The sequence below is a fragment of the Cyclopterus lumpus genome, chromosome 9, assembly GCF_009769545.1.
Source record: "Cyclopterus lumpus isolate fCycLum1 chromosome 9, fCycLum1.pri, whole genome shotgun sequence".
In the NCBI taxonomy this organism is placed as follows: domain Eukaryota; kingdom Metazoa; phylum Chordata; class Actinopteri; order Perciformes; family Cyclopteridae; genus Cyclopterus; species Cyclopterus lumpus.
The window spans coordinates 3,944,680-3,969,590 of record NC_046974.1 but is presented as its reverse complement, the minus strand read 5'-3'; the positions used below and the strand labels follow the sequence as shown (position 1 = coordinate 3,969,590).

General features: G+C 40.0%; 1 protein-coding gene across 1 annotated transcript in view; it reads right to left on the bottom strand.

The window, feature by feature from the left end:
* Positions 1–1,152: 1,152 nt before the first annotated feature.
* Positions 1,153–24,911, bottom strand: part of LOC117736011 (protein unc-13 homolog B-like) — a 150,421-nt gene continuing 126,662 nt past the window's right edge. The window contains exons 27-41 of the mRNA XM_034540985.1: positions 24,066–24,192; positions 23,551–23,647; positions 21,372–21,515; positions 20,107–20,184; positions 19,911–19,988; positions 8,889–8,977; positions 8,060–8,197; positions 7,606–7,729; positions 6,731–6,775; positions 6,037–6,108; positions 5,266–5,413; positions 5,120–5,176; positions 4,589–4,672; positions 3,935–4,094; positions 1,153–3,490 (exon numbers count right to left, since the gene is read on the bottom strand). Coding sequence (XP_034396876.1) covers positions 3,208–3,490; positions 3,935–4,094; positions 4,589–4,672; positions 5,120–5,176; positions 5,266–5,413; positions 6,037–6,108; positions 6,731–6,775; positions 7,606–7,729; positions 8,060–8,197; positions 8,889–8,977; positions 19,911–19,988; positions 20,107–20,184; positions 21,372–21,515; positions 23,551–23,647; positions 24,066–24,192 — 1,724 coding nt within the window. The 3' untranslated portion in view covers positions 1,153–3,207. The remainder of the gene's footprint in view (positions 3,491–3,934; positions 4,095–4,588; positions 4,673–5,119; positions 5,177–5,265; positions 5,414–6,036; positions 6,109–6,730; positions 6,776–7,605; positions 7,730–8,059; positions 8,198–8,888; positions 8,978–19,910; positions 19,989–20,106; positions 20,185–21,371; positions 21,516–23,550; positions 23,648–24,065; positions 24,193–24,911) is intronic.

Genomic DNA, 24,911 nt, shown 5'->3' with positions numbered 1-24,911 from the left:
TTTTACATCCCATACTAAGACTTTTATGAGTTTTACATCCTATACTAAGACTTTTATGAGTTTTACATCCTATACTATGACTTTTATGAGTTTTACATCCCATACTAAGACTTTTATGAGTTTTACATCCCATACTATGACTTGTATGACTTTTACATCCATACTATGACTTTTATGAGTTTTACATCCCATACTATGACTTGTATGACTTTTACATCCCATACTAAGACTTTTACATCCCATACTAAGACTTTTATGAGTTTTACATCCTATACTAAGACTTTTATGAGTTTTACATCCTATACTAAGACTTGTATGACTTTTACATCCCATACTATGACTTGTATGACTTTTACATCCATACTATGACTTTTATGAGTTTTACATCCCATACTAAGACTTTTATGAGTTGTACATCCCATACTATGACTTGTATGACTTTTACATCCCATACTATGACTTTTACATCCCATACTAAGACTTTTATGAGTTGTACATCCCATACTATGACTTGTATGACTTTTACATCCATACTATGACTTTTATGAGTTTTACATCCCATACTATGACTTTTACATCCCATACTAAGACTTTTATGAGTTGTACATCCCATACTATGACTTGTATGACTTTTACATCCATACTATGACTTTTATGAGTTTTACATCCCATACTAAGACTTTTATGAGTTGTGCATCCCATACTATGACTTGTATGACTTTTACATCCCATACTATGACTTGTATGACTTTTACATCCCATACTAAGACTTTCATTAGTTTTACATCCCATACTAAGACTTTTATGACTTTTACATCCATACTATGACTTTTATGAGTTTTACATCCCATACTAAGACTTTTATGAGTTTTACATCCCATACTATGACTTTTACATCCCATACTAAGACTTTTATGAGTTGTACATCCCATACTATGACTTTTATGACTTTTACATCCTATACTACGTTCTTTTACTTTGTATGCAGTGAAGTCTGTCCATCATTGCTGGTCCGCGGTCTGTTCTCTTTATTAAAAACACACTGACAAGAGGCTGATATATCCAGACAAAGGACACGACCCACTGCATTGATTCATAAATATTTTATATACAAAATATTGTTACAAGTATATTCAACATATGTCACATTAGAATAATTAGAATAACTGCTTTACATACATTTGATCAATCTTCATATTTCACAGTACATACATGAAAAAGATCACAATCCTAGTACTTTAGTGTACAATAGATACATGCTCTGGTCGGAGGCTAAGTACAAACAGCCGTGGCCACTGTAAAAAATATATACTGCAGACAAAAGATTCAGTTTAATGCAGCAGAACCGAGGGGAACAACTCTAAACTAGCTTTGTCTAAATTCTACCAAGAACCTCTTGAGTTTGGGGCCACAGTGCAGCTAGCGTTGGCAAGCGTGCAGTGACAGTTGGGACGTGGACAACGGCCACATCTGTCCGCTAACTACACAAAAGAGAGAAGAAGAACACTCGCGTCCCTTGGCACGTAGTAAACACACAATAAGTGTGGATCAAACCCAGTTACGCTTCAGTGGAATCGGACACCCCGGTGCCTGCGTGGTACATTTTTCCATCCAGGTCGAATAATGCAACAAAAAAAACAAAAAACCCACCAACCCTCGATATTCATAAACACATGATTGGTACAGTATGCAGCTGTGCATGCACGGCAAAGGCTGAAAGACTTGTTTTGGTCGTCGTCCAATTTCAAAACTGCAACAAAAAAAATAAAAGGTTCTATTTCTGGTCCCACACAAAAGGTGTTGGCTCTATTTGACTCGGAGCGGCTCGACATGTCAACAGAGTCCACAGTCAGTTTGACACTTGGCAAAAAGAACGAAGAGCTCGAATCCAAAAGCTGTCCTCGGTCCAGAGAAGCTGACGCTTCAAAACTACGATACCCAGAATGCTTCAGGAAAACAACAGCAACAACAACAACGCTACGTCGTAGAAGCCATTCGTGTTTTTTTTGAGTCTCTCTGAATTCCACTGAGGAAGGTTCTTTTTTTTAAAAAAATTTTAAGGCAACGTAACTCATAAGAACTGACATTTAAAATCACGTCTCGGTGTGACCTGCTTTTCAAGGTTTTTTTTAATATTCAGTCTGGGAAAAATATAAACAGTGGTTTATCACTAAAAGGCGACGCATTAGAAGCACCTCGACACGCTTCTTTTCTCTTTATGATTAAAGTTAATCACCCGTTTGAGAGGATTTCCAAGAGCAAACTCTCTAGAAACTCTGGTTTAATATTATTATTATATTCTGACTTCCTGTAAGCTGCATCTGGTGCTACGGGTGTTCGAAAAAAAGGCTTTAATCAAAGGATGTAACACCCTGCGTGTCATCATGTTAAATGAAACACGAGGAGCACACGATCCTTTTAAAAAAAAAAAAAAAAAATCATAAGCTGCTTTATTCTTTTGCTCAAGAAATTAAAAAAAATTAAATGTTTTCTCCATGAACTACCTGCTGAACTGATTCTAGAACACTTGAACTCATGCTGAGTTCATTTTAATGAGTTTTTGTGTGACACTACTCAGCTGGTTCAATGTCAAATCTAATGTTTTGGGGTGGGGAACAGTGTCTGATACCAGAGTCAACAGTGGCACCGATGTGTGTTAGCGGTCCAAAAGGCCTCAGAGGCTCAACCAGTACAAGCGTTGCTTCCACCAGCTCACTCTCACTCTCAGGTTATGATTATTTATGATGAACAGTCCGGATTAACTGCTCACGTTCATTCGGTTTCCACTCCAGTGAAATGTACGTTTGGTAAACAGCTGCTCCGACGGCCGACAGGTGAAGTTTGCTACAGACGACCCCCAAAATAGTTCGTCATCACCATCAGCAGGTGAAGAAGAGCCCCAGAGTTTTTCTCTCCCGTGAACTGAAGCTCTGAGTCGGTGGTTCGAACCCTTTTAGTCGCTTGAAAGTTAAGATATTGGTCGTGGTAGTTGTCTTCAAGCTTCTTGTAATGAAACCCTTTTTGTTTCTGAGCAGGCAGCTTCGCTCGTGTCCGCTGCGTCTCTTCCGGAGGCTCTCCTCCCCCCGTCGGAGGCATTCGGAGGCCATTGTTCACGGGGGGATGAGCGACTCTGAAGCGCCGCCACGTTTTTCTTTTTTTTTTCCCCGAACAAAATCTCCGATGTGGGAGTCTCGGCGTCGCCCCCGCTCATCTGCCCTCCTCCACGGGGCGCGTCTCAGCCTTCAGCTTGACGACCTCCTTGGCCACCTCGTCGGCGGGCCGCTGGGACAGGATGCGCATCACCGTCAGGCCCGTCTCGTCGGTCTGAACGCGCGGCCCGAGCGGACACCAGCACACGCAGCTCTTGCGGTCGGCGACGTCGCGCAGCTGAACCACGGCCACGCCCACCACGCGGTCCGCCCGGCCGAAACAGTAATCCTTCACCGTCACCTGGAGCTCGTAGCAGTCTGGGGATTCCTTACCCAGGACACTACGGAGCAGAGGAGCAGGGTTATAACTGTGTTATTATTGTTTATAACACTGTGTTATAACTGTTTTTACTGTGTTATTACTGTTAGAACTGTTTTTACTGTGTTTTATAACTGTGTTATGACTGTTTTAGTGTGTTATTACTGTTATAACTGTTTTTACTGTGTTATAACTGTGTTATTACTGTTAGAACAGTTTTTACTGTGTTATAACTCGGTTATAACAGTTTTAACTGTTTTTACTCTGTTATAACTGTTTTTACTGTGTTTTATAACTGTGTTATGACTGTTTTAGTGTGTTATTACTGTTATAACTGTTTTTACGGTGTTATAAATGTGTTATGAATGTTATAACTACGTTATAACTGTTATTACTGTGTTATAACTCAGCCTCTCATCTCACAAATCACATTTCAGCCGTCAAGCGGTTCGGATCTCAGACTCACAACTGGAAGGCCTCGTTGAACTTCGCCGACCAGCTGTTGTTCTTGGACTTGGTGGTGAACTTGCGCTTCTTGTCGGCCAGGAAGGGGCCGACCATGGAGACGTCGACGAAAGGCCGGAACATCCCCGACGTCTGCCACTTCATGTCGTTCACTGCGATGACTGGATGATGGACATGTGGGGAAACAATTGTTTAAAAGACCGTATCAGTGGTTTTGCTTGTTTACTGTAAAACCAAACCAATCACTTGGCATCCCTGAGACTTACTTAAGATATCTTAGTCTGGGCTTCAAAATAAAGCCTTTCCCAGTAAAGAATCTTGTTAAACAACAACAACAACAACATCTCCCTGTTGGTGCTACATTTTAGCAACAAGAGTGAATCAATCTGTTTGTTGAGCTGCAAAGGAACAATGTTTCTTGAAATGATTGTACATTTTGTTTTGTTGTTCCAAGTGTTGTTGTTGGTGTCAGTGATAAATCTCAAGCTTGTGTAACACTATATATTTGGTATAAACAACTCGTAGCTAATGAGCTAAAACATGCAAAACCACCAGTCTGGTCCCCTTAAAATGGATTTAAGATTTTAATGAAAAAGAGCGTTGGTTTTGGACAGCATGTATCTGGTGTGTACGTTTGTGTATTTGTGGACCTCACCTCTGACGCTGACTTTGCGTTCCTTCCCGAGCATCATGTCGATCTGCAGGACGGCCTCTCCGATGGGCTTCTCCACGCCCGGGCCTGCAGGTCACAAACCTCCACGCGTCACATTCACGTGACGGACAACATATCTTATGGTTCTTATCGTTCTTATCGTTCTTATCTCACAGCACAGAAATGTCCTTTTCGTCACATTAAAGACACACATATCTTGTTCTTTTTAAGGTTTCATTTACAGCATAATTAAAAAAAACCCTACCATGAGGTTTGATACATGAATGAATAATGCAAAAGTTTAAATTTATTTTCCCACTTTTTTACAACGGTTACAATTTAATCTTATTACAGTCGAACGCCTCGAAACATGCGAAACATACTGCAACTATGTGTCGTATCGGACACTTTAGAAAAGCCCCGTTTTTAGTTTAATTCCACGAACCTGTAATATATATTTTTTTACAGGGAACCCTGCAAAGAAGCTCAATGGTTCCACGTGGAACCCAAACCCCCAGAGTGGACTGGACTTACCCCGATCAGGTCGAATCTTCTCACTGCCGGTGATTCTGATGCCCATCCCATCATGCACTGAGAGGACAACACAGAGGAGGAAGGTTAAGGGTGTGTGTGTGTGTGTGTGTGTGTGTGTGTGTGTGTGTGTGTGTGTGTCTGATTACCTTGGGCGTGCTGCGTGGTGACGAAGGTCTTGATGAGAGCGTCGGTGCTCTGCGAGTACAGGGAGAGGGCGTAACGCAGCGACGCCAGTTCGGGACTTTTCTCCACGAACGCCTTCTTCAGCCCGTTTCCTCCGGCGTGGAAGTATTGCTGGAAGAAGAAGAAGAAGAGACACGTCTCACGGTGAAGGTGAGGAACCTTCATCCTTCAGAGGGTCTGTGCACTTTATTTTATATTCTTCTGTACATTTAATATGTTTCAATTATTGCACTGTGTTGATTGTTTAATGTTATTGTCCAATGTTGCACAAATTCCTTGTATGTGAAAAATATACTTGTCAATAAAAAGGTTCTGATTCTGATGTAAAAACTGTAAAAAGTTTGGTTTGTCCGCTCCGGGTTACCGTAGCAACACGGCATGAAGATACGAAGGGCTCGTTCTAAACGATTCTCAGTTTTAGGTCATTACACACTGATGGAAACGTAGTTAAGAATATTATATTCCATTTCTGTGAATAGAACCTTTTAAAAAGGTAGAAAGTTTATTTTACTGTATTATTCCCAAATGGAAATTGCAGTGCTTCAGTAATTAAACATAAATGAGTGTTTAAAATCTGGTGGCATCATTTAAAAAGTGCAAATATATTTTTCATTTTTACATTTTTTTGGGGGCTACAAAGACGTGAAGAACACGTCACTTAACGTTTGTTCTCGCATGTTTTAACAACGACTGTAAAAGTCTTAAAAGTGTAATTCCTGCTCGTCTCCACCGACCTTGATGGTCTCCAGCCCGGCGTCGATGATGATGCACTGCTTGGGCGTCAGCGTCTTGGCTTCCCCGCCCCCCTGCAGAGACCACAAGACATTAGGAGGACAACTTCATCAACAAAAATAATAAATTAAAATAAAATAAGAATAATTGTGGTCTCAATAACTTAAATTCCTTCCCCTCATTTTTTTCCGGTCCACTCTCATATTTATTTAAATTTTAATTTAATTTAATGTATTCATTAATAGAATACATATAATTCTTGGAGAGGGATTATCACACATAATTAAAATAAATAAATATATATATATATATATATATATATATATATATATATATATATATTCAATTCAATTCAATTCAGTTTATTTTGTATAGCCCAATATCACAAATTACAAATTTGTCTCACAGGGCTTTACAATCTGTACACATACGACATCCCTGACCTTTGACCTCACAAAACTCACAGGAAAAAAATAAAAAATAAAAAATTTACAATATTAAACACGTTTACATTTGCATCGTAATCTTTTAAGTGAGCCCTGGAAACCAATAATTTATAAACTTAGACATAAAAATCCAAAAGAATCGTCCAGGAGGCTGATTGCCAGTTCCTGTGTGTGTGTGTGTGTGTGTGTGTGTGTGTGTGTGTGTGTGTGTGTGTGTGTGTGTGTGTGTGTGTGTGTGTGTGTGTGTTACCTTGAGATTCGACAGTCCTTTAGCTGCTGTGAGGAGCTGGGCCCCCTGCAGAGAGAGAGAGAGAGAGAGAGAGAGGGATTATATTGTGATATCTTTATGCATCCTCGTGCATCACAATTCTCTGCACAGGAGAGCGATGCATCATTTCACCACTAGGTGGCAGCAGAACACGATGCTGGAGCTGAGATAGCAGATAATTCGACATCATCCAGCAGTGCACATGTATTTGTGTATACAACAAATACGCAGATTCATCTGCAGCTTTACGACGACGCCTTCCATTCACACTCAGCTTGAGACTTTAATATTCAATTTATCGCGGCAAACATTGATATTTCCGTCATAATTAAAACAAGCATCGCTACTTTAGAGCATTTGGAGAAACTCGTTTGCTGCAGGCACTTTTTAGTGAATTAAATGAATAATAAAAATACGATATTTGGGGAGTTGAGCCACCGAGAAAGACGAGAACAATACGTTCATCAGGAAATCAATACAATAAAAAAACACACACACACAAGTGGTTAAAATGGCTGACGACAAGCAGAGTGTGTGCAATTTGTTCCCGAATGAGCAAAAACATTATTGTCCTCGTCAATCTGCTTCAGAAGAACAGAAACGAGGGATATGGATTACTCGTCATGCAACTGGTCTTTTCTTAATCGTCTTCTTCTATTCTTGTGAGGACCTCAAGTTTGACAGTTTTGCAGTAGAGGAAGAAGAAAAAAAGACGATACTTGTCGATTTGAATCCTTTATATATGTTTTTTAATCCGTCTCTAGGGGCCACGCGGAGGTTCAGGTTCGGGTTTGGGTTCGGGTTCGGGTTCGGGTTCGGGTTCGGGTTCGGGTTCGGGCTCGGGTTCGGGCTCTCACCAGGCTGTCGTTGCTCTGAGGCAGCACGATGGTCTTCTCCAGGCTGCTCAGGACGATCTTCCACAGATCCTTCAGGATCCTCTTCAGCACCGTCTTCTCACAGATGTCAGCGAAGACACTGAGACTGGATCACACACACACACACACACACACACACACACACACACACACACGTCATTGTAGGGGTCAGTTCAAGGGCACTGAGAGGCCATCATTCATTTTCGACTCAGTGATTTTAAGTGTTTTGATAAATAAGGAGGCAAAACTATAATGACATTAGTGGATTCATGAGCAACAATAATTGACATTAAAAGACAGTCGTATGCCAGAAGCTTACAAGCAGCTTGTGTGTGTGTGTGTGTGCGTGTGCGTGAGTGTGTGTGAGTGTGTGTGTGTGTGTGTGTGTGTGTGTGTGTGTGTGTGTGTGTGTGTGTGGCGTCATGCTTTCCCGTACTTCCCATCCAGGAACTCCATGAGGGGCCTCAGCGTGTTGTCGGCGTCGGCCTCGGCCGTGCTGTGGTTGGGCGGGCCTTTGATCTGGTAGAGCATCTCAGCCATCTGACGCATGCAGGAGTTTATACGGGTCTGGAAACTGGAGGAGGAGGAGGAGGAGGAGGAGGAGGAGAAGAACAAGGAGAAGGAGACCAAGGAGGGGGAGGAGGAGGAGACCAATGAGAAGGAGACCAAGGAGGAGGAAGAGGAGGAGACCAAGGAGGAGGAGGAGGAGGAGGAACAGACCAATGAGAAGGAGACCAAGGAGGAGGAGGAGAACAAGGAGGAGGAGGAGGAGGAGAACAAGGAGAAGGAGGAGGATAACAAGGAGAAGGAGACCAAGGAGGAGGAAGAGGAGGAGAACAAGGAGGAGGAGGAGGAGGAGACCAAGGAGGAGGAGGAGGAGAAGGAGACCAAGGAGAAGGAGACCAAGGAGGAGGAGGAGGAGGAGGAGGAGGAGGTGACCAAAGAGGAGGAGGAGGAGGAGACCAAGGAGAAGGAGACCAAGGAGGAGGAGGAGGAGAACAAGGAGGAGGAGGTGGAGGAGGAGGAGGAGGAGAACAAGGAGGAGGAGGAGGAGGAGGTGGAGGAGGAGGAGGAGAACAAGGAGGAGGAGGAGACCAAGGAGGAGCACTTAGACCAGAACGGGATGACCATACAGTGTGTGTGTGTGTGTGTGTGTGTGTGTGTGTGTGTTTGTGTGTGTGTGTGTGTGTGTGTGTGTGTGTCTGTGTGTGTGTGTGTGTGTGTGTGTGTGTGTCTGTGTGTGTGTGTGTGTGTGTGTGTGTTACCTCTTGGCAAACACAATGGTGAAGTTGTCCAGGAAGGAGTTGAGCTTCACCTGCAGCTCATTGAGGATGTCAGCGGCCTCGACATCCAGCTACAAGGAGAACGACGTGTTATTTAAAGCCCTCACCATTAGATATAACTATATATATATATATATATATATATATATATATATATAGTTATATATATATATATATATATATATATATAGTGCTGCACACTTTGGAGCAACTGTATTTACAATAAGCATAAATAACCTTGAATAACCTCTCATTCGTGAGCTCTATCTTTGTACCGCGAGTTGAAAACTGTTCAACAAAACTCACTTTGAAGCACCAAAAAAAACACCACAAAAAAAACAACCTCTTATTGCATTTTCCGGATGCTTCGAGCAGAACTGAGCGCGCAGTTTGCAGCAAATATGCGTGAGTGAGATATGAAATGTGGTTGAAAAGGCCGACGCGGTGCAGTTGAGTTGGTAGGTTTAAGGCACGAGGAGCTCATTCAACAGCGCTTTGTATGTACCAAGATCTAAGGCTCCGTTAAGTGGAGCTCATTGGGGGGGGGGGGGGGGGGGGGGGGGGGGCGTCACTCTTCTGTCTGCAATGGGTTTAACGTCATAAACGTGGTGGAAGCTGATGTTCACAGAAGAAAACGGAGGAGGAAGTCGCTTTTCATATTTAAATGAGTGCAAAAGATTTCATAAACACGGGAAACCTCGGCTTGATTTTCCACCCGGGACCCTTTTTTCTGCTAATTTGACAGGCGACAAAAGTCAAAGTGAGACTTCTTGACCTTAAGCTAAGGAGGTCAAGACTCACACTCGGGTTGGTTGAAGGCCAGCCGACTGCCTCTGTGGGCCTGTGGTCTGCCCCAATGCCTCGTGGGTAATTCAGCAGGTTTTGAACCATTCAGACGTCGATGTGCTGCTCATAATATCTCATATTGTCACATGTGCATGCCATGAAAATATGCATAGATGGAGGAGGGGGGGGGAGTCATTTTTATTTATTCTTTTTAAACGTGAACATCGGATCATATTTAGACCAACCTGAAGGCCTTTTCTGTTGATTTACCCCCGTTCATATTGTATCGCACACATTAAATATGTTTTTTTTACTGCCCTACCGCCGGGGGAACCAGACCTTCAATAAAAACCAGGCCAGGATCTCATCGGCATGCCGGACCTCACACGCGTCCCAGAAGGCCGAGCGGCGGCGACGACGACGACGCGTCCCACGAAAAGCGTCTCCTGTGGGACGTGCGCCCGCCGACCGCCTCATTAGATAGAGGACGTCGGGCGAAGAGCCAGAAACATGTAATTGGACCGGAAGAGGCTCCGTGACTTTGAGGCCACGCCGTCTTCAGTGGCTCGCACTCTAAGTGACGAATGTTGAGTGGAGTGAAAAGTTTTGCACTCCGCCGTCAACTTCTTGGCCCCGATCCAAATAAAAAAACGAAGTGTTTACGTGAACCGCAAAGGCGTGGCGAAGCATCTTTATCGTGCGTGTGTGTGTGTGTGTGTGTGTGTGTGTGTGTGTGTCCTTGAGAAGATCCTCTAAGACAGGAGGAAGAATCAGTATTCATTTAATCTCACGACACAGAACAAACTGGAAGCAGGAGGAAAGAAAATAGAGCCTCAAAGTGATGGAGAGTGAGGTATTCACTCAGAGTGAGAGAGTTAATATCACTGTAGTGAAAATTATTAATGTCCTCATAACCAGATTTCACTTTATCTTCAGTCTTTTATAAAGTGGCATGGAGTTTAAAAAAATAAAAAAAGTACTCATGCACGGTGCTGTGAATTTCAGCTTAAATTCATATAGAAACACGATAGCATCATATTTTACATATTTTACAGACAGCACATCGAGCAGTGAATCATTCTCAATTCTTTAAAGACAAGAGAAAGAAAATATGTTATGCTGTTATGTCATTTTTATTTACTTGTTGTTGTTTTTTTGTTGTCTAGTATAATGTGAGGTAATGTGTAACTTGTAAAAACTTAAAATAAAATGATTGAAAGGAAGAAGAACTGGTTATAAACACACACACACACACACACACACACACCTGTACCTTCTTGGTGGCAGCCGTGGCTTCAGTCTTCGGAGGGACGGAAAGAGAGGGAGCAAAACGAGAAGAGAGACAGAAGAGGAGAAGAGAAAGTCACGCATCACGTCACAGACAGAGAGGGCGTGTCTGCAGCCGGTGGAAATAGAGCAGGTTGTTTTTTTCCTTTTGGTTATGATTGCCTGGTGGATTGGGTAACGGTGAGTGGGTGATTTTAATAAAAGCGTCATGTTTATTATTGCCTCTGGTTTATTGAGGTGCTACAAGACAAAACGCCGGCATCACCTGTTTGATTTCTCACGTCCGCTGCTGCACACGGAAATATGTATAAGATGCTTATGTCTTATATATATTTCCTGTTACACGCTCCATAGGGCTGGCCACAGCGTAGTCATGACCCTGTAGCTCAGCTCCCACCACACACACACACACATCTAAGACTGCTGCTGAGCATCGCTGTTCATATATACTTTGTGTGTGTATAAAAGGAACACAGCTTTTCCATAATTCAACGTGTTTTATATATATATTATATATATTAAATATAATATATATATTTACATAAGTGTATATATATAATATATATATATAAATAATATATGTATAAAATATAATATAATATATATATATTATATATATATATAAATATATATAAATAATATATATGTATAAAATATTATATATATTAAATATAATATATATATTTATATCAATGTATATATATATAATATATATATATATATATATATAAATAATACATGTATAATATATATATAATATAATATATATAAATAAATATATATAAATAATATATATTTATAAAATATTATATATATTACATATAATATATATATTTATATCAATGTATATATATATAATATATATATATAAATAAAATATATTTATAAAATATTATATATATTAAATATAATATATATATATTTATATAAATGTATATATATATAATATATATATATAAATAATATATGTATAAAATATAATATACATAATATAATGATATATATAATATAATATATATCAATAAATATATATCAATAATATATAGATAAATAATATATATATAAATAAATATATATCAATAATATATATGAGCAGAGTTCAATAACACATTCATAGTCTACAGGTCATGAAGATTCATTACAATGCAATGCATATATATAAAAGAGCACCCAAATAAAATATTATAAATAATAAAAAATTGATTGCATATCAAAAACCCTAAAATAATAATCTCTCACAAATGGGATTGTCTGACATGTTTTGCGCCTCAATAAATAAATAAAAAAGTCCTAGACAGGTAGAACCTGTAAGACGGAGGTCTTCCAGGTTCTACCTGCACAGTTTGAGGTTTCTATTGCACCTCAGAAACCCTGCAAGGTGCTTTTATGTTGAGGATCAGAGGGAAAAGCACTACGGGGGCAAAAAGGACACAAACAAACCTTGTTTACTTCCTCCTTTGACTTGTGACAACAAAAAGAAAGAAGACGACGACAAAAAAAAAACATTAGACAATTGTGCTCTGCAGTTACTGCATGACTTAAAAATACGCAAAGGGGAAAGGCGAAAAGGCAATAATTCATATTCAGAAACAAAAGGAACAGAAAGCTTCGTCCCGGAGAAAGAAAGAGAAACTTTGAGTCACGCTGTCAAGTCAAGTGTTCTGGAAATGATTCTTTGAACTGGATTCTGGGAAAAGTGTGAATCAACAAAGTGGGACTATTGACGCGGTCGGGGGGCTTTGTTGCTCATCACAAACACACAAACACACAAACACACAAACACAACAAACACACAAACACACAAACACAACAAAGCTCAGGGCTGTTAGTGCCGCGTCACACGTGCGTCGATGTATTTGTTTTTTTTCTTCTTTGTATGAAGCTACGATGAACTTACGGAAAGAGAAACCATTCTTACTGCTTATTAATGTTCTTTATGAGCTTACTTTTGATCATTAGGCCTTTTTAAATGCACTTTATTTCAATATTACTGAAGCTTTCAGGATTCACGAGCCCCTCCGGCTCATCAAAAGACCTCTAAAGTGAGGATGAGTTTCAAGCACCCACCTGTTTGCTATTAGCGTCCTTCTTGAGGCAAAGAAAGGAAAAAAACAAGTTTCAAAAGAAAGCTTTCACATTATTATATATATTAAATATTATATATATATTTTATACATATATATATTTTATATACATATATAATATATTAATAATATATATATATGTTAAATACATATAATATATATATAAATATATATATATATATTATATATAAATAATATAAACATAAATAATATATATATATACAATATATAATATATATAAATAATATATATATAAATAAATAATTAGTATATATATACTGTATATAATATATATATATATAATATATATATATATATATATATAAATAATATAAACATAAATAATATATATATATACTGGATATAATATATATATGTAATATATATATATATAATATATATAAATAATATATATATAAATAAATAATTAGTATATATATACTGTATATAATATATATATATATATAATATATATATATATATATATATAAATAATATAAACATAAATAATATATATATATACTGGATATAATATATATATGTAATATATATATATAATATATATATATGTAAATAATATAAACATAAATAGTATATATATATATAAAATATATATGTTGCATGTACAGTGAAGTGAAAGAATGAGTTCAGAGGGTTTCACAGGAGAAAGAGGTCTTGATCTGAATCCATGAAAAGATGACAGAAAAGCTGAAGTCTCGGATCAGAAAGAGGAACCAACCTGCTTCTCTTTGTCTTTCTTTTCAGCCTGCAAGGACACACACATCTGTGAGTGAGCTTTCAGTAACACAACGTCCATTCACACGCTGACAGCACAACAGACGCACTCTGTTCTTTCTTGGGGCTAGTCCCGATGAGGTTCCCCCTCCCTGTTCTCCTTTTAGTCCCTCCAGACAGTGACTCATACCAATAAAGGCCTCTTGTCGTCTTCAGGTGAGACCCTCACAGGTCTCCTCTCTTTTGCTGATGCTCAGGTTTTAAATTCCAGCTCGGAAGCTCACATCCCTCAGAGGAGTGATAAAAACGCCCTCAAAGCAAAGCCTCCATATTCTAACGGTTTTTCTGACAGCGTTATTAATAAAGCACACGCATGATTTAGACCTCTGGAAAAACATCCTCAGACCACTTTGAACGGGGATCGTTAGGATCATTAACACCAGGCTTTAACTCACTTCTGTAGTCAATCTAATATATATATAATATATTTATATATATTAAATATGATATATATTATATATTTATAATATGTTATATATATATAATATTTTATACATATATTAAATATTATATAATGTTATATATATATTATATTTCATACGTATATATATTTTATATATATATATATAAATCAATCTTATATATATATATATAATATATATTTATATATATTAAATATTATATATATTATATATTTATAATATGTTATATATATATAATATTTTATACATATATTAAATATTATATATATAATATGTTATATATATATTATATTTCATACGTATATATATTTTATATATATATATATAAATCAATCTTATATATATATATAAAATATAATGAAAATACATAAGATGTACGGGGACTAAATATTATTATGTGTATTTTCAAAAAAGATCCTTGAAAGACCTTTTTAATTGCTGTTTTGTTTGTCCATGTATTGTTGTCCATGTACTCCATGTTTGATTATATGTATTTATTATTTTTTATAGTTGTTTCACTTCATAATAAAATGTAGCATTTCTATTGTGCAGGTGTATAAACCAATATCCCGTTATAATCATCATCATTATTATTATTATTATTAGTAGTAGTAGTATTTGAAATTGCTTTCTTGTCTTGTCCTAAAATGAAGGTGAATTATTTTTGGTTAAACCAGATAAACCAGCTCTCTGCACATTACCTGTAAGTTAATAACGACTGGTAACTTTGTTATTATAACAATACTAATTAAAGCTGCTTCAAGGTTAGATTAAGGTTATGTTATCTTTGCATATTTAATGTCCAGTTCACGGCTGCTAACACACCTTTTCCTTCTTGGACTCCGACTTGGAAGACGAGGGGGAAAAAAAGAAATGAGAAAAATAAACGACAGGAAAGTTAATAAGAATGAAAAAGAACAAAACATTCATGGTTGAGGATGAAAAAAAAGGTACTTTTGGCTGCTCACCTTTTCAAGCTTTTGTGACAAAGAAAGGAATAAAAACAAAGACATAAAAAAAAGAAAGAAAGACAACAAAACAACAAAGACAATCACGGACATCCAGCCAAAGAGTATTTAGGTTTTAAGAGGACATTGAACATTAATATCACACTCGTTCTCGTCCTCGTCTGAAGAGAGGAGAGATACCGCCGTGTGTTCCTCAACACACAACACACAACAGACAACAGACAACAGACAACACACAACAGACAACACACAACACACAACAGACAACAGACAACACACAACAGACAACACACAACAGACAACACACAACAGACAACACACTAAGTCCTGGTTGCATTAACGCCTGATTTAAAGTAACAAACATCACGGAGTCGGACCAACAACCAACCTGGTTCTCCTTCTCTTTGTTGTCAACCTACATGTATACAGGACAGACAAGGAAAGGAAAGGACAGACAAGGAAAGGAAAGGACAAACAAGGACAGGAAAGGACAGACAAGGACAGGAAAGGACAGACAAGGACAGGAAAGAAGGACAGGAAAGGACAGACAAGGACAGGAACGGACAGACAAGGACAGGAAAGAAGGACAGGAAAGGACAGACAAGGAAAGGAAAGGACAGACAAGGAAAGGACAGGACAGACAAGGAAAGGAAAGGAAAGGACAGGAAAGGAAAGGAAAAGACAGACAAGGAAAGGAAAGGAAAGGAAAGGACAGACAAGGAAAGGAAAGGAAAGGAAAGGACAGACAAGGAAAGGAAATGAAAGGACAGGACATGACAGGAAAGGAAAGGACAGACAAGGAAAGGAAAGGACAGGACAGACAAGGAAAGTAAATGAAAGGACAGGACATGACAGGAAAGGAAAGGAAAGGACAGGACATGTCAGGAAAGGAAAGGAAAGGACAGACAAGGAAAGGAAATGAAAGGACAGGACATGACAGGAAAGGAAAGGAAAGGAAAGGACAGGACAGGACAGGACAGACAAGGAAAGGAAAGGACAGGACATGTCAGGAAAGGAAAGGAAAGGAAAGGACAGACAAGGAAAGGAAAGGACATGACATGACAGGAAAGAAAGGGAAAGGAAATGAAAGGACAGGTCAGGAAAGGAAAGGAAAGGAAATGAAAGGACAGACAAGGAAAGGAAAGGAAAGGAAATGAAAGGACAGACAAGGAAAGGAAAGGAAAGGACAGGACAGACAAGGAAAGGAAAGGACATGACATGACAGGAAAGAAAAGGAAAGGAAATGAAAGGACATGTCAGGAAAGGAAAGGACAGACAAGGAAAGGAAAGGACATGACATGACAGGAAAGGAAATGAAAGGACAGGTCAGGAAAGAAAAGGAAAGGAAATGAAAGGACAGGTCAGGAAAGGAAAGGAAAGGAAATGAAAGGACAGACAAGGAAAGGAAAGGAAAGGAAATTAAAGGACAGACAAGGAAAGGAAAGGAAAGGAAATGAAAGGACAGGTCAGGAAAGAAAAGGAAAGGAAAGGAAAGGAAAGGAAAGGAAAGACAAGGAAAGGAAAGGAAATGAAATGAAAGGACAGACAAGGAAAGGAAAGGAAAGGGCAGAAGGACATGACAGGACAAGCAGTGCAGCATTAGCAAACACAATAAACCTAACCGACGTAGACGTTCATTTAAACCGTCTGTAACGAGTTTAATGAACCAAACACACACATCGGATATAACCACAAACAATACACATCTTCTCCTGCAGGGACGGTAACCACGAGCAGCACATTCAGCCAGCTGGCCGAGACCCCCCCCCCATGTTAGACCCCCCCACGGTCCTTCCTAGAACCGGCGCCGGTTCTTTTGTCAATAAAGGTTCTTTTGAAATCCGTTTTCAACCCTCATCCTGATGCGAGCTGAACATCTCGCCGCTCACTCATTCCGTCTGTTGCTCGTTTCGTTCACGTACAATTTATGATGGTTTTTTTTGTGCACTTTTATTGTGAAACTTTCAAAAGCCGCCGTCTTTAGCCGGGACTCCCCAGATTTAACAAAAAAAATCTCAAAGGGAAATAAATATCCTGCTGAAATAAAGGTTAAAAAAAAACAATACTAATCTACATTTATGGCTGCGAGGACGTCGCCACAGTAGGACTCTAAATACTAATATATGAAATCGATAAATTCTGCGCGCAGCGAGTCTAAACTATATGATTTTAAATGAAAAACATTTTACAAATTCCCTGACGAGCAAAGCTCCTGTCGACATAAAACCTCTATGCTGAGGTCCAGGTCACAGGTGTGAATGTGGTAATTAACTAATGGTGAATTACACTGACGTGATATGATTTATTTTCCTCCCTTAACTAATTCCCTCTTACCTCAGATCCCTCTGAGTCTGAGCAGCCAGACTGGAGGTTGAAATGGATAAAACAATAAGAAAAGAAAGTGAGAGGAGACAAAAAAGAATTAGAATAAAAAAAAGAATAAAAAGGATTTTTTTTATTTTTTAGCCTACTACCCACCATGTCGTCCTCCCCGTCGTCGTCAGTGACAACCTGGCGGAGACGGTGTGGAAATAAAATTAAAAAAACGAGCAAACCGTAAAAAAAAAAACATGCAGGACAAAGAAACAGCGATTATATAAAAGAAGAACAAATAAGTGCTGCACTAAAAATCGAGCTCCACTAAAACTAAATGAAAGACTCATTTATAATTATGATCGTATACTTTCTGCTCGCCATAAATCTAAATAAAGCCTCAATGGCTACAAACACCCTAAAAACACCCAAAAGCGTGGTGGACAAATATTACAAATATTAAATATTAAAGGAGACACATTTTCAGGTCCATACTTATATTTAGGATGTTTACCAGAACATGGTAATAAATAAATAAAAAATAGGGTTTAATTAATGTTTGGGTGTCCCCGTACTTTTTGGCCAGTCGGCGTATTTGCTATTTAAAAAGAAAGCGTTATTGATCATTATAGGTACAGCTGTGTGTGTGTGTGTGTGTGTGTGTGTGACAAGCCAAACCAGTTCAGGACCACTACACAGTATCCAAACTGAACTGGGACCCACCTCCTCCTCGTCTAACTCCTCGGGTTCCTCCTCGTTCTCAAGCTTTTTGGAAAGAAGCAGAACACGTTTTTTTTAAATCGTATTTACTCGTATCATGTCAGGTGAAAACCAAACGTCTATTTCTGGGACTCAAAACTGGGGGTCTACGAAGGAGGAGGAGGAGGAGGAGGAGGAGGAAGAGGAGGAGGAGGACGTTATGTTTATTTTGGGATGTTCTTGTTCCAGGAGCAACGTGGGGGTGGAAAAGAGGAGCGAGGGAGAACTAGAGTAAACCTAGACATACCCTCTCCTCCTCAGCTGTGAACTGTGGAGAGAAACACACACACACACACACACTCATTCTCACCTCACGTGCATTAACTTGCTACGTGTGCACGTGCACATGCACATGCACGTGCACACACGTTTCTATTTCTGAACCCCCCTGCTGCACCTTTTGAAATTAATATTCTTATAGAGCTTTCTCCACGGTTATTATTGCAAAAATACATTGTAAAATTACAATTACTTTACATTATTTTTTTTTACAGCCTCTCAGAGAGAAAACCCCCTTCAGGGTCCCAAACAGCCAGCGGGACATCAGAGCGTTTCTCTCCGATAGACCTTCACCCATCGGGTCCCATCGGGCTGGTCCCAAGTCTGTTTTTTGTTTGTTATCACACGTGTTTGGGAGATTTCCTGCATAACACTGAATCCAGTTTAACGACAACGTTCCCAATTATTTGATGTTTTCGTTGACATCTTTGAACTGAAATAAAGTGACATCATCCGCTCCAGAGTTCCTCTTTCACGTCGCCATTTAAAAAACACTTCTTGGATGGAGACTGCTTCAGGGACAGCTGGTAGATTTCAGCCGTGTCCTTGAACTGAGTTTAGGGGTCCACATTTATATCTGCGCGACACTTTTGAGCCTGAATGTGCGCATTGATTTTGATTATTGTAGCTACTAAAGACATTGAGCATTCAACTCCGCCTACATGTGGGATTTATGGGCTGTTTTCCATGTGTGTATGTCTTCAACAACAAATGCATTAAACCAAGCTGTGTTCTGCTATCCAAGTTAATGTCCTGGACCAAAGAACACAAAAGCACCACATTAGGTTGTGGGTTTAGCAGAAATAACCTTATGACTTTAAATTATTCAGCTTGAAAAAGTGTGAAACCAACGAATCAACAAAATAAATCTCAACTCAAGCAAATAGTAAAATAATCGACGACGAGGGGACCGGCAGGGATGAGTTTTGCTCTTTTTCTTATTTTATTTTGTATTATAAAATAATAAATAATAAATACAATATTGTGTATACCAGAGTTGGGGTAATTAGCATCTTGAAAATAAGTCATTAGGCATGAAAAAAAAGCATGAAAACAACAAAAGTTAAAATGGTCGGAAATGTCCATTTACGCATTTAAGTCACTCTCAAGATGTAAAAATTATGAATTAAACATTTTGTGAATTGAGTCTCGATGGTTTGCCATTTATATAAAATAAAAAAAAGTTTGAGAGAGAACGCTTTAATGACCCACAACTCATCAGTGTCTGCAAGGTTGAAACCCTCAGGTTGTGTGTGTGTGTGTGTGTGTGTGTGTGTGTGTGTGTGTGTGTGTGTGTGTGTGTGTGTTCACCTGTTTTGCTCCCATCGACTCGAACATCTTCTCCAACAGGACCCTCATCTGCTGGATGTTGTTCATCAGCACACAGGGCTGGTGGGAGGAAGAGATGGATGAGGAAGAGAGAGAGAGAGAGAGAAAGAGAGAGAGAGACAACAGAGATAAATGGAGCGTCAGCAGACAGAACATGAGAGGCTCCAGCTGTACTCACGATCTTCTCCTTCTCGCAGTAGGAGGGGAAGCTCTTGGCCAGCAGGGCACAGTACTGCAGCAGCACTTTGGTGATGGTCTGCGGAAACAAGACACACACACACACACACACACACACACACACACAGGTTTGTTGTGTCGTACCACACTGCATTCGCCCTCCTGCCAATCAAAAAAGACCGAAGGCGGGACTCAAAGGACATCTTTGTGAAGACGCATCACAGGTTTCCTCCAAGTGTGAGCTGAGCAGTTATCGTCTTTGAGAAGACGAGTGTGTGACCGCGGGCGACTTTTAAATCAGGCGGGCGGTTCATTTTGTCGTCCGCGACGCCAAACATGACCCCAAAAAAAAGCAGAGCGTTTGACCCTCACAGCTTTCCCTACTTTCTGCTGAGTCAGCGAGACGTCTTACAATCATGCATTAAACATTCGGCCTGATGGATGCCTGCTTTACTTATAATGGTCCCCCCCCACCCCACCCCTCCTTTATTTCGTTTCTGCAGCTGTCTGTCTTTTACTGTCAACTCATAATTTTTCCCAAAATGAGCTATAACTATGCTGGCCCGAGGCAGAGAGAGAGAGAGAGAGAGAGAGAGAATAAGGAACTGAAGGAGTTTGCAAAGAGAGAAACTGGACGAGATTTTTTAAAGAAGCAGGTATAAAAGAGCAGATATAGATCTCAAATATCTGAAGGCGAAGAAAAAGACGAGATGGAGAGATCACGGATGAGACGAAGACGTCGGAAGAGAAACAAACGAAAAGCTCAGACCGGGAGGAGAGGAAAAAAAAGAGGTAGAGAGAAACATGAGAGGTGGAAAATGAATAGGGAGTCAGAGAGATGGACGGCTCAGAGTGATGGCTTACATTAGCCATTCTTTATTTAACGAGTCCCGTATTGATCCAACCATCACACACACACACACGCACACACACACACACACACACACACACACACACACACTCTCTTCTGCAGAGAGAAGCTTTGTTATATTTAATGGCTTTGCCTAAAAGCAACCGCCTTAAATTAAATCTGAAGGAAGAAATATGGCATCAAAGGTTCAATAAAAATATTTAAAAAAAAAAAAAAAACACAAACCTGAAACTCTTCTTGCCGATAAACCTCAAAGGCACCAAAATACGTCAGAATACGCGGAATGTTTGTTGCACGGGAATAAACCGGATGTTTTCGGATGTTCTGGTTCTACTTTGCGACCATTCCGACCGTCGCTCGGCAACACCCGGGTGTTGCCGAGCGACGGCGCTCACCTTGGCGAAGCGCCGGTTGTAATGGGCCACCACGGCGGGGTCGGGGCAGTCCAGCTTCTTGATGATCTCGAAGCTCTGGTTGAGCTGAGTGAAGATGTCCACCACGGAGCTGGAGAACAGGGCGTGCTCCGACGTCTGCTGGAACTGCACACACACACACACACACACACATATTTATATATATATTTTAATAGCTGTGCCTAAAAGCAACTGCCTTAAATTAAATAAAAATAAAAAAAACAAGAAACACTGCACAAAAAAGTTACTTCTCATATAAAAGCCAATTTCAATTATTATTATTAATAATCTTAAAGGACTGAATGTATGGGGGAAAAAGGGCTTATTGAAGAATTGTGGTCCTTGGGATGAATTCTCCAGTTGAACGTTCCTTCTTAAGGCTTCAAACCCGAATGCAGAAGGTCTAGTTGACATATTTCCCCACATGAGTTGCATCCTGCCGTCCGTCTCTCTTCCATAACGGGTCGTTTCAGGGCCGATAAGCACTCAACAGCTCCTCCGTAACATCTTTCTCTAATGGGCTCCCTGTAGCCTCCCACCCTCTAAAAGAGTTGTTATATCAGGCTGCTTAAGAGAGGAAAGAGGAGAGTAGAATACTACGTGTGTACGTCCTTAATGTGAATGTCCTGCCTGCGTTTTTAATACGCCGACCTTTGACCCCCCCCCCCCGAATCACCTGAAAAGCTTGTGAACGCCCCTCTAACGGACGATAACACCCCTTTGGAGAGCATCAAAGTGACACTGCCCACGAGTTCCCCCCTGAAGACACCTGTCCATCATCCTGTCAATCTGCCCCCCCCCCACCTATATATATATATATATATATATTTTTTTTTTACATTAATTAGAAGAAGTTATGGGATTTTTTTAACATAATTTACGAGTCGCAGTTCTGGGGCGTTGTGATTTTATTACATTTGCGTCTCATATCCGCTGTCTGAGTAGCCGGAAAAATTGTTCTTTATTATTACTTTTTTTTTTTTTTTCCGGTGAGGCAAATTATCGGTCCACAGGAAACAGGAAATAGAAACTTTGGAATGAGATTCTACGTTTACGTCCAACGGGGGAGACTCGTTGATGCCCCGGTGAAAATAAACCAAGAAATCAAAGTAAGATGGTCACCGAGTCCTGTTGAAGTGTATTATATTTATCAAAATGATCAAAATATAGTCCGTATGGCATCGTTTTTACATGTAGGTTGAAAACTTGGAGCGTGACAAAATTGGCTTTTATATTTGTTGTTTTAGATGTGTTTATCTTTTATTCGCTGTCCCCGGCTGATGTCTTTGTGTTGACACGAGTAACCGACAGCTGTGATTGGATCGGAGCTGCGGGAGGAAAACGGTCCATCTCTCCGACACCGATTACACACCCGAGCCTTCAATAATGAAGGACGGCCACTTCCTCTCTGACTCACCACTCCCTCTCAGACTCAACACTTCCTCTTTGACTCACCCCTTCCTCTTCCTCTCTGACTCAACACTTCCTCTTTGACTCACCCCTTCCTCTTCCTCTCTGACTCAACACTTCCTCTTTGACTCACCCCTTCCTCTCTGACTCAACACTTCCTCTTTGACTCACCTCTTCCTCTTTGACTCACCACTTCCTCTTCCTCTCTGACTCACCACTTCCTCTTTGACTCAACACTTCCTCTCTGACTCACCACTCCCTCTCAGACTCAACACTTCCTCTTTGACTCACCCCTTCCTCTTCCTCTCTGACTCAACACTTCCTCTTTGACTCACCTCTTCCTCTTTGACTCACCCCTTCCTCTTCCTCTCTGACTCAACACTTCCTCTTTGACTCACCTCTTCCTCTTTGACTCACCACTTCCTCTTCCTCTCTGACTCACCACTTCCTCTTTGACTCAACACTTCCTCTTTGACTCACCACTTCCTCTTTGACTCACCACTTCCTTTTCCTCTCTGACTCACCACTTCCTCTTTGACTCACCACTTCCTCTTTGACTCACCACTTCCTCTTCCTATGACTCACCACTTCCTCTTTGACTCACCTCTTTGACTCACCACTTCCTCTTTCTCTCTGACTCACCACTTCCTCTTTGACTCACCCCTTCTCTCGTGTCTCTCTGACTCACCACTTCCTCTTTGACTCACCACTTGCTCTCTGACTCACCACTTCCTCTTCCTCTCTGACTCACCCCTTCTCTCTTGTCTCTCTCCAGCGCCCCGTGCATGAACTCCATCGACACCTCCTCGTTCTCAGCCAGCCAGGCCAGGACGAACTGCAGGAACCACCTGCAACAACAACAACAACAACAACAACAACAGACCAAAACATTAAAGCTGGCCCACGAAACTGGAGAAAAACCAGCTGATCTTGTGCTTTATCAAAGAATAAACAAAATGTAGTTTAAATCTAACGCTTGTACAACTCTTCCATCAATTCTCCAGTTCTAAGCTGTCTTTATTTGTTTTATTTATTCAATATTTCTTCTTTTAAATTGATCAATTACACTCGATTGATCAAAACCACGTACAGCACCTTGTCACAATGTGTCATAATTATTATTACCTGTGTTACTTTGTATTTAAAAAGATCTCAATAAAAGAGCCAGGAATGAGGAATCGAGAGGAGCTCCCTTTAGTCTGGAGGAGGCCGAGAAAGAGTGAGATACTGAGTGTGTGTGTGTGTGTGTGTGTGTGTGTGTCTTACACGGGGTACTCAGGCACAGTGTCGGTGAAGGCGGGCAGGTCCTTAAGATACTCGTTGTAAAGCCACTTGACCTTGAAGTGCAGGTTCATGTAGTCGGCAGTCTTACACAGCCTGTGCTTCTCGTGTTCTGTACAAACAACACACACACACACACACACACACACACACACACACACACACACACAAATCAACACCAGATGCATCTCTGAAAGGGCTCGTCGCCTCACAGCGAGATGGACCCGGTATCGACACCCCGAGGCGGCTCGGACTAATTGATTATTCCGGATTGACCGTCGTTGGGAACGAGCGTCGTGGAGTTTGTTTGTTGAAAGCAAAGGAAACACACGTTTTTTTTAATTTGATGAACATGTATAAAATGTTATATTATCAAATTAAGTTATTGTAGGTTTTACAGTCATAATGATTGGGTTATTAAAGAAATAATATCCTGAATTGCTTACATTTACATTTTACGACGCTTAAACATTTTAATTTGTTTTTTACCAGAACCTCCACTTCACTGCATTTCTTATTCTCCTCCTTCTTCTTTCTCTTGCAGCTGTTTTTGGTGAAAGAGTTTTTGCACACGGCCCCACACACACACACACACACACACACACACACACACACACACACACACACACACACACACACCTGCCCTCGTGTCGTGTTCATGGTGTTTACCTTCGCTAATAATAAACACGTCTCCAATTTAAGTGTGATTCTTCACATCTGGTACCACATCTGGTCTTTATCTTTATGTTTTGCATCCGTCACCTCCTCCTGTTGTCAATATAACACATGCTGCACGGTGCAAATAAGGATGGGAATCTCCGCTATGGATGA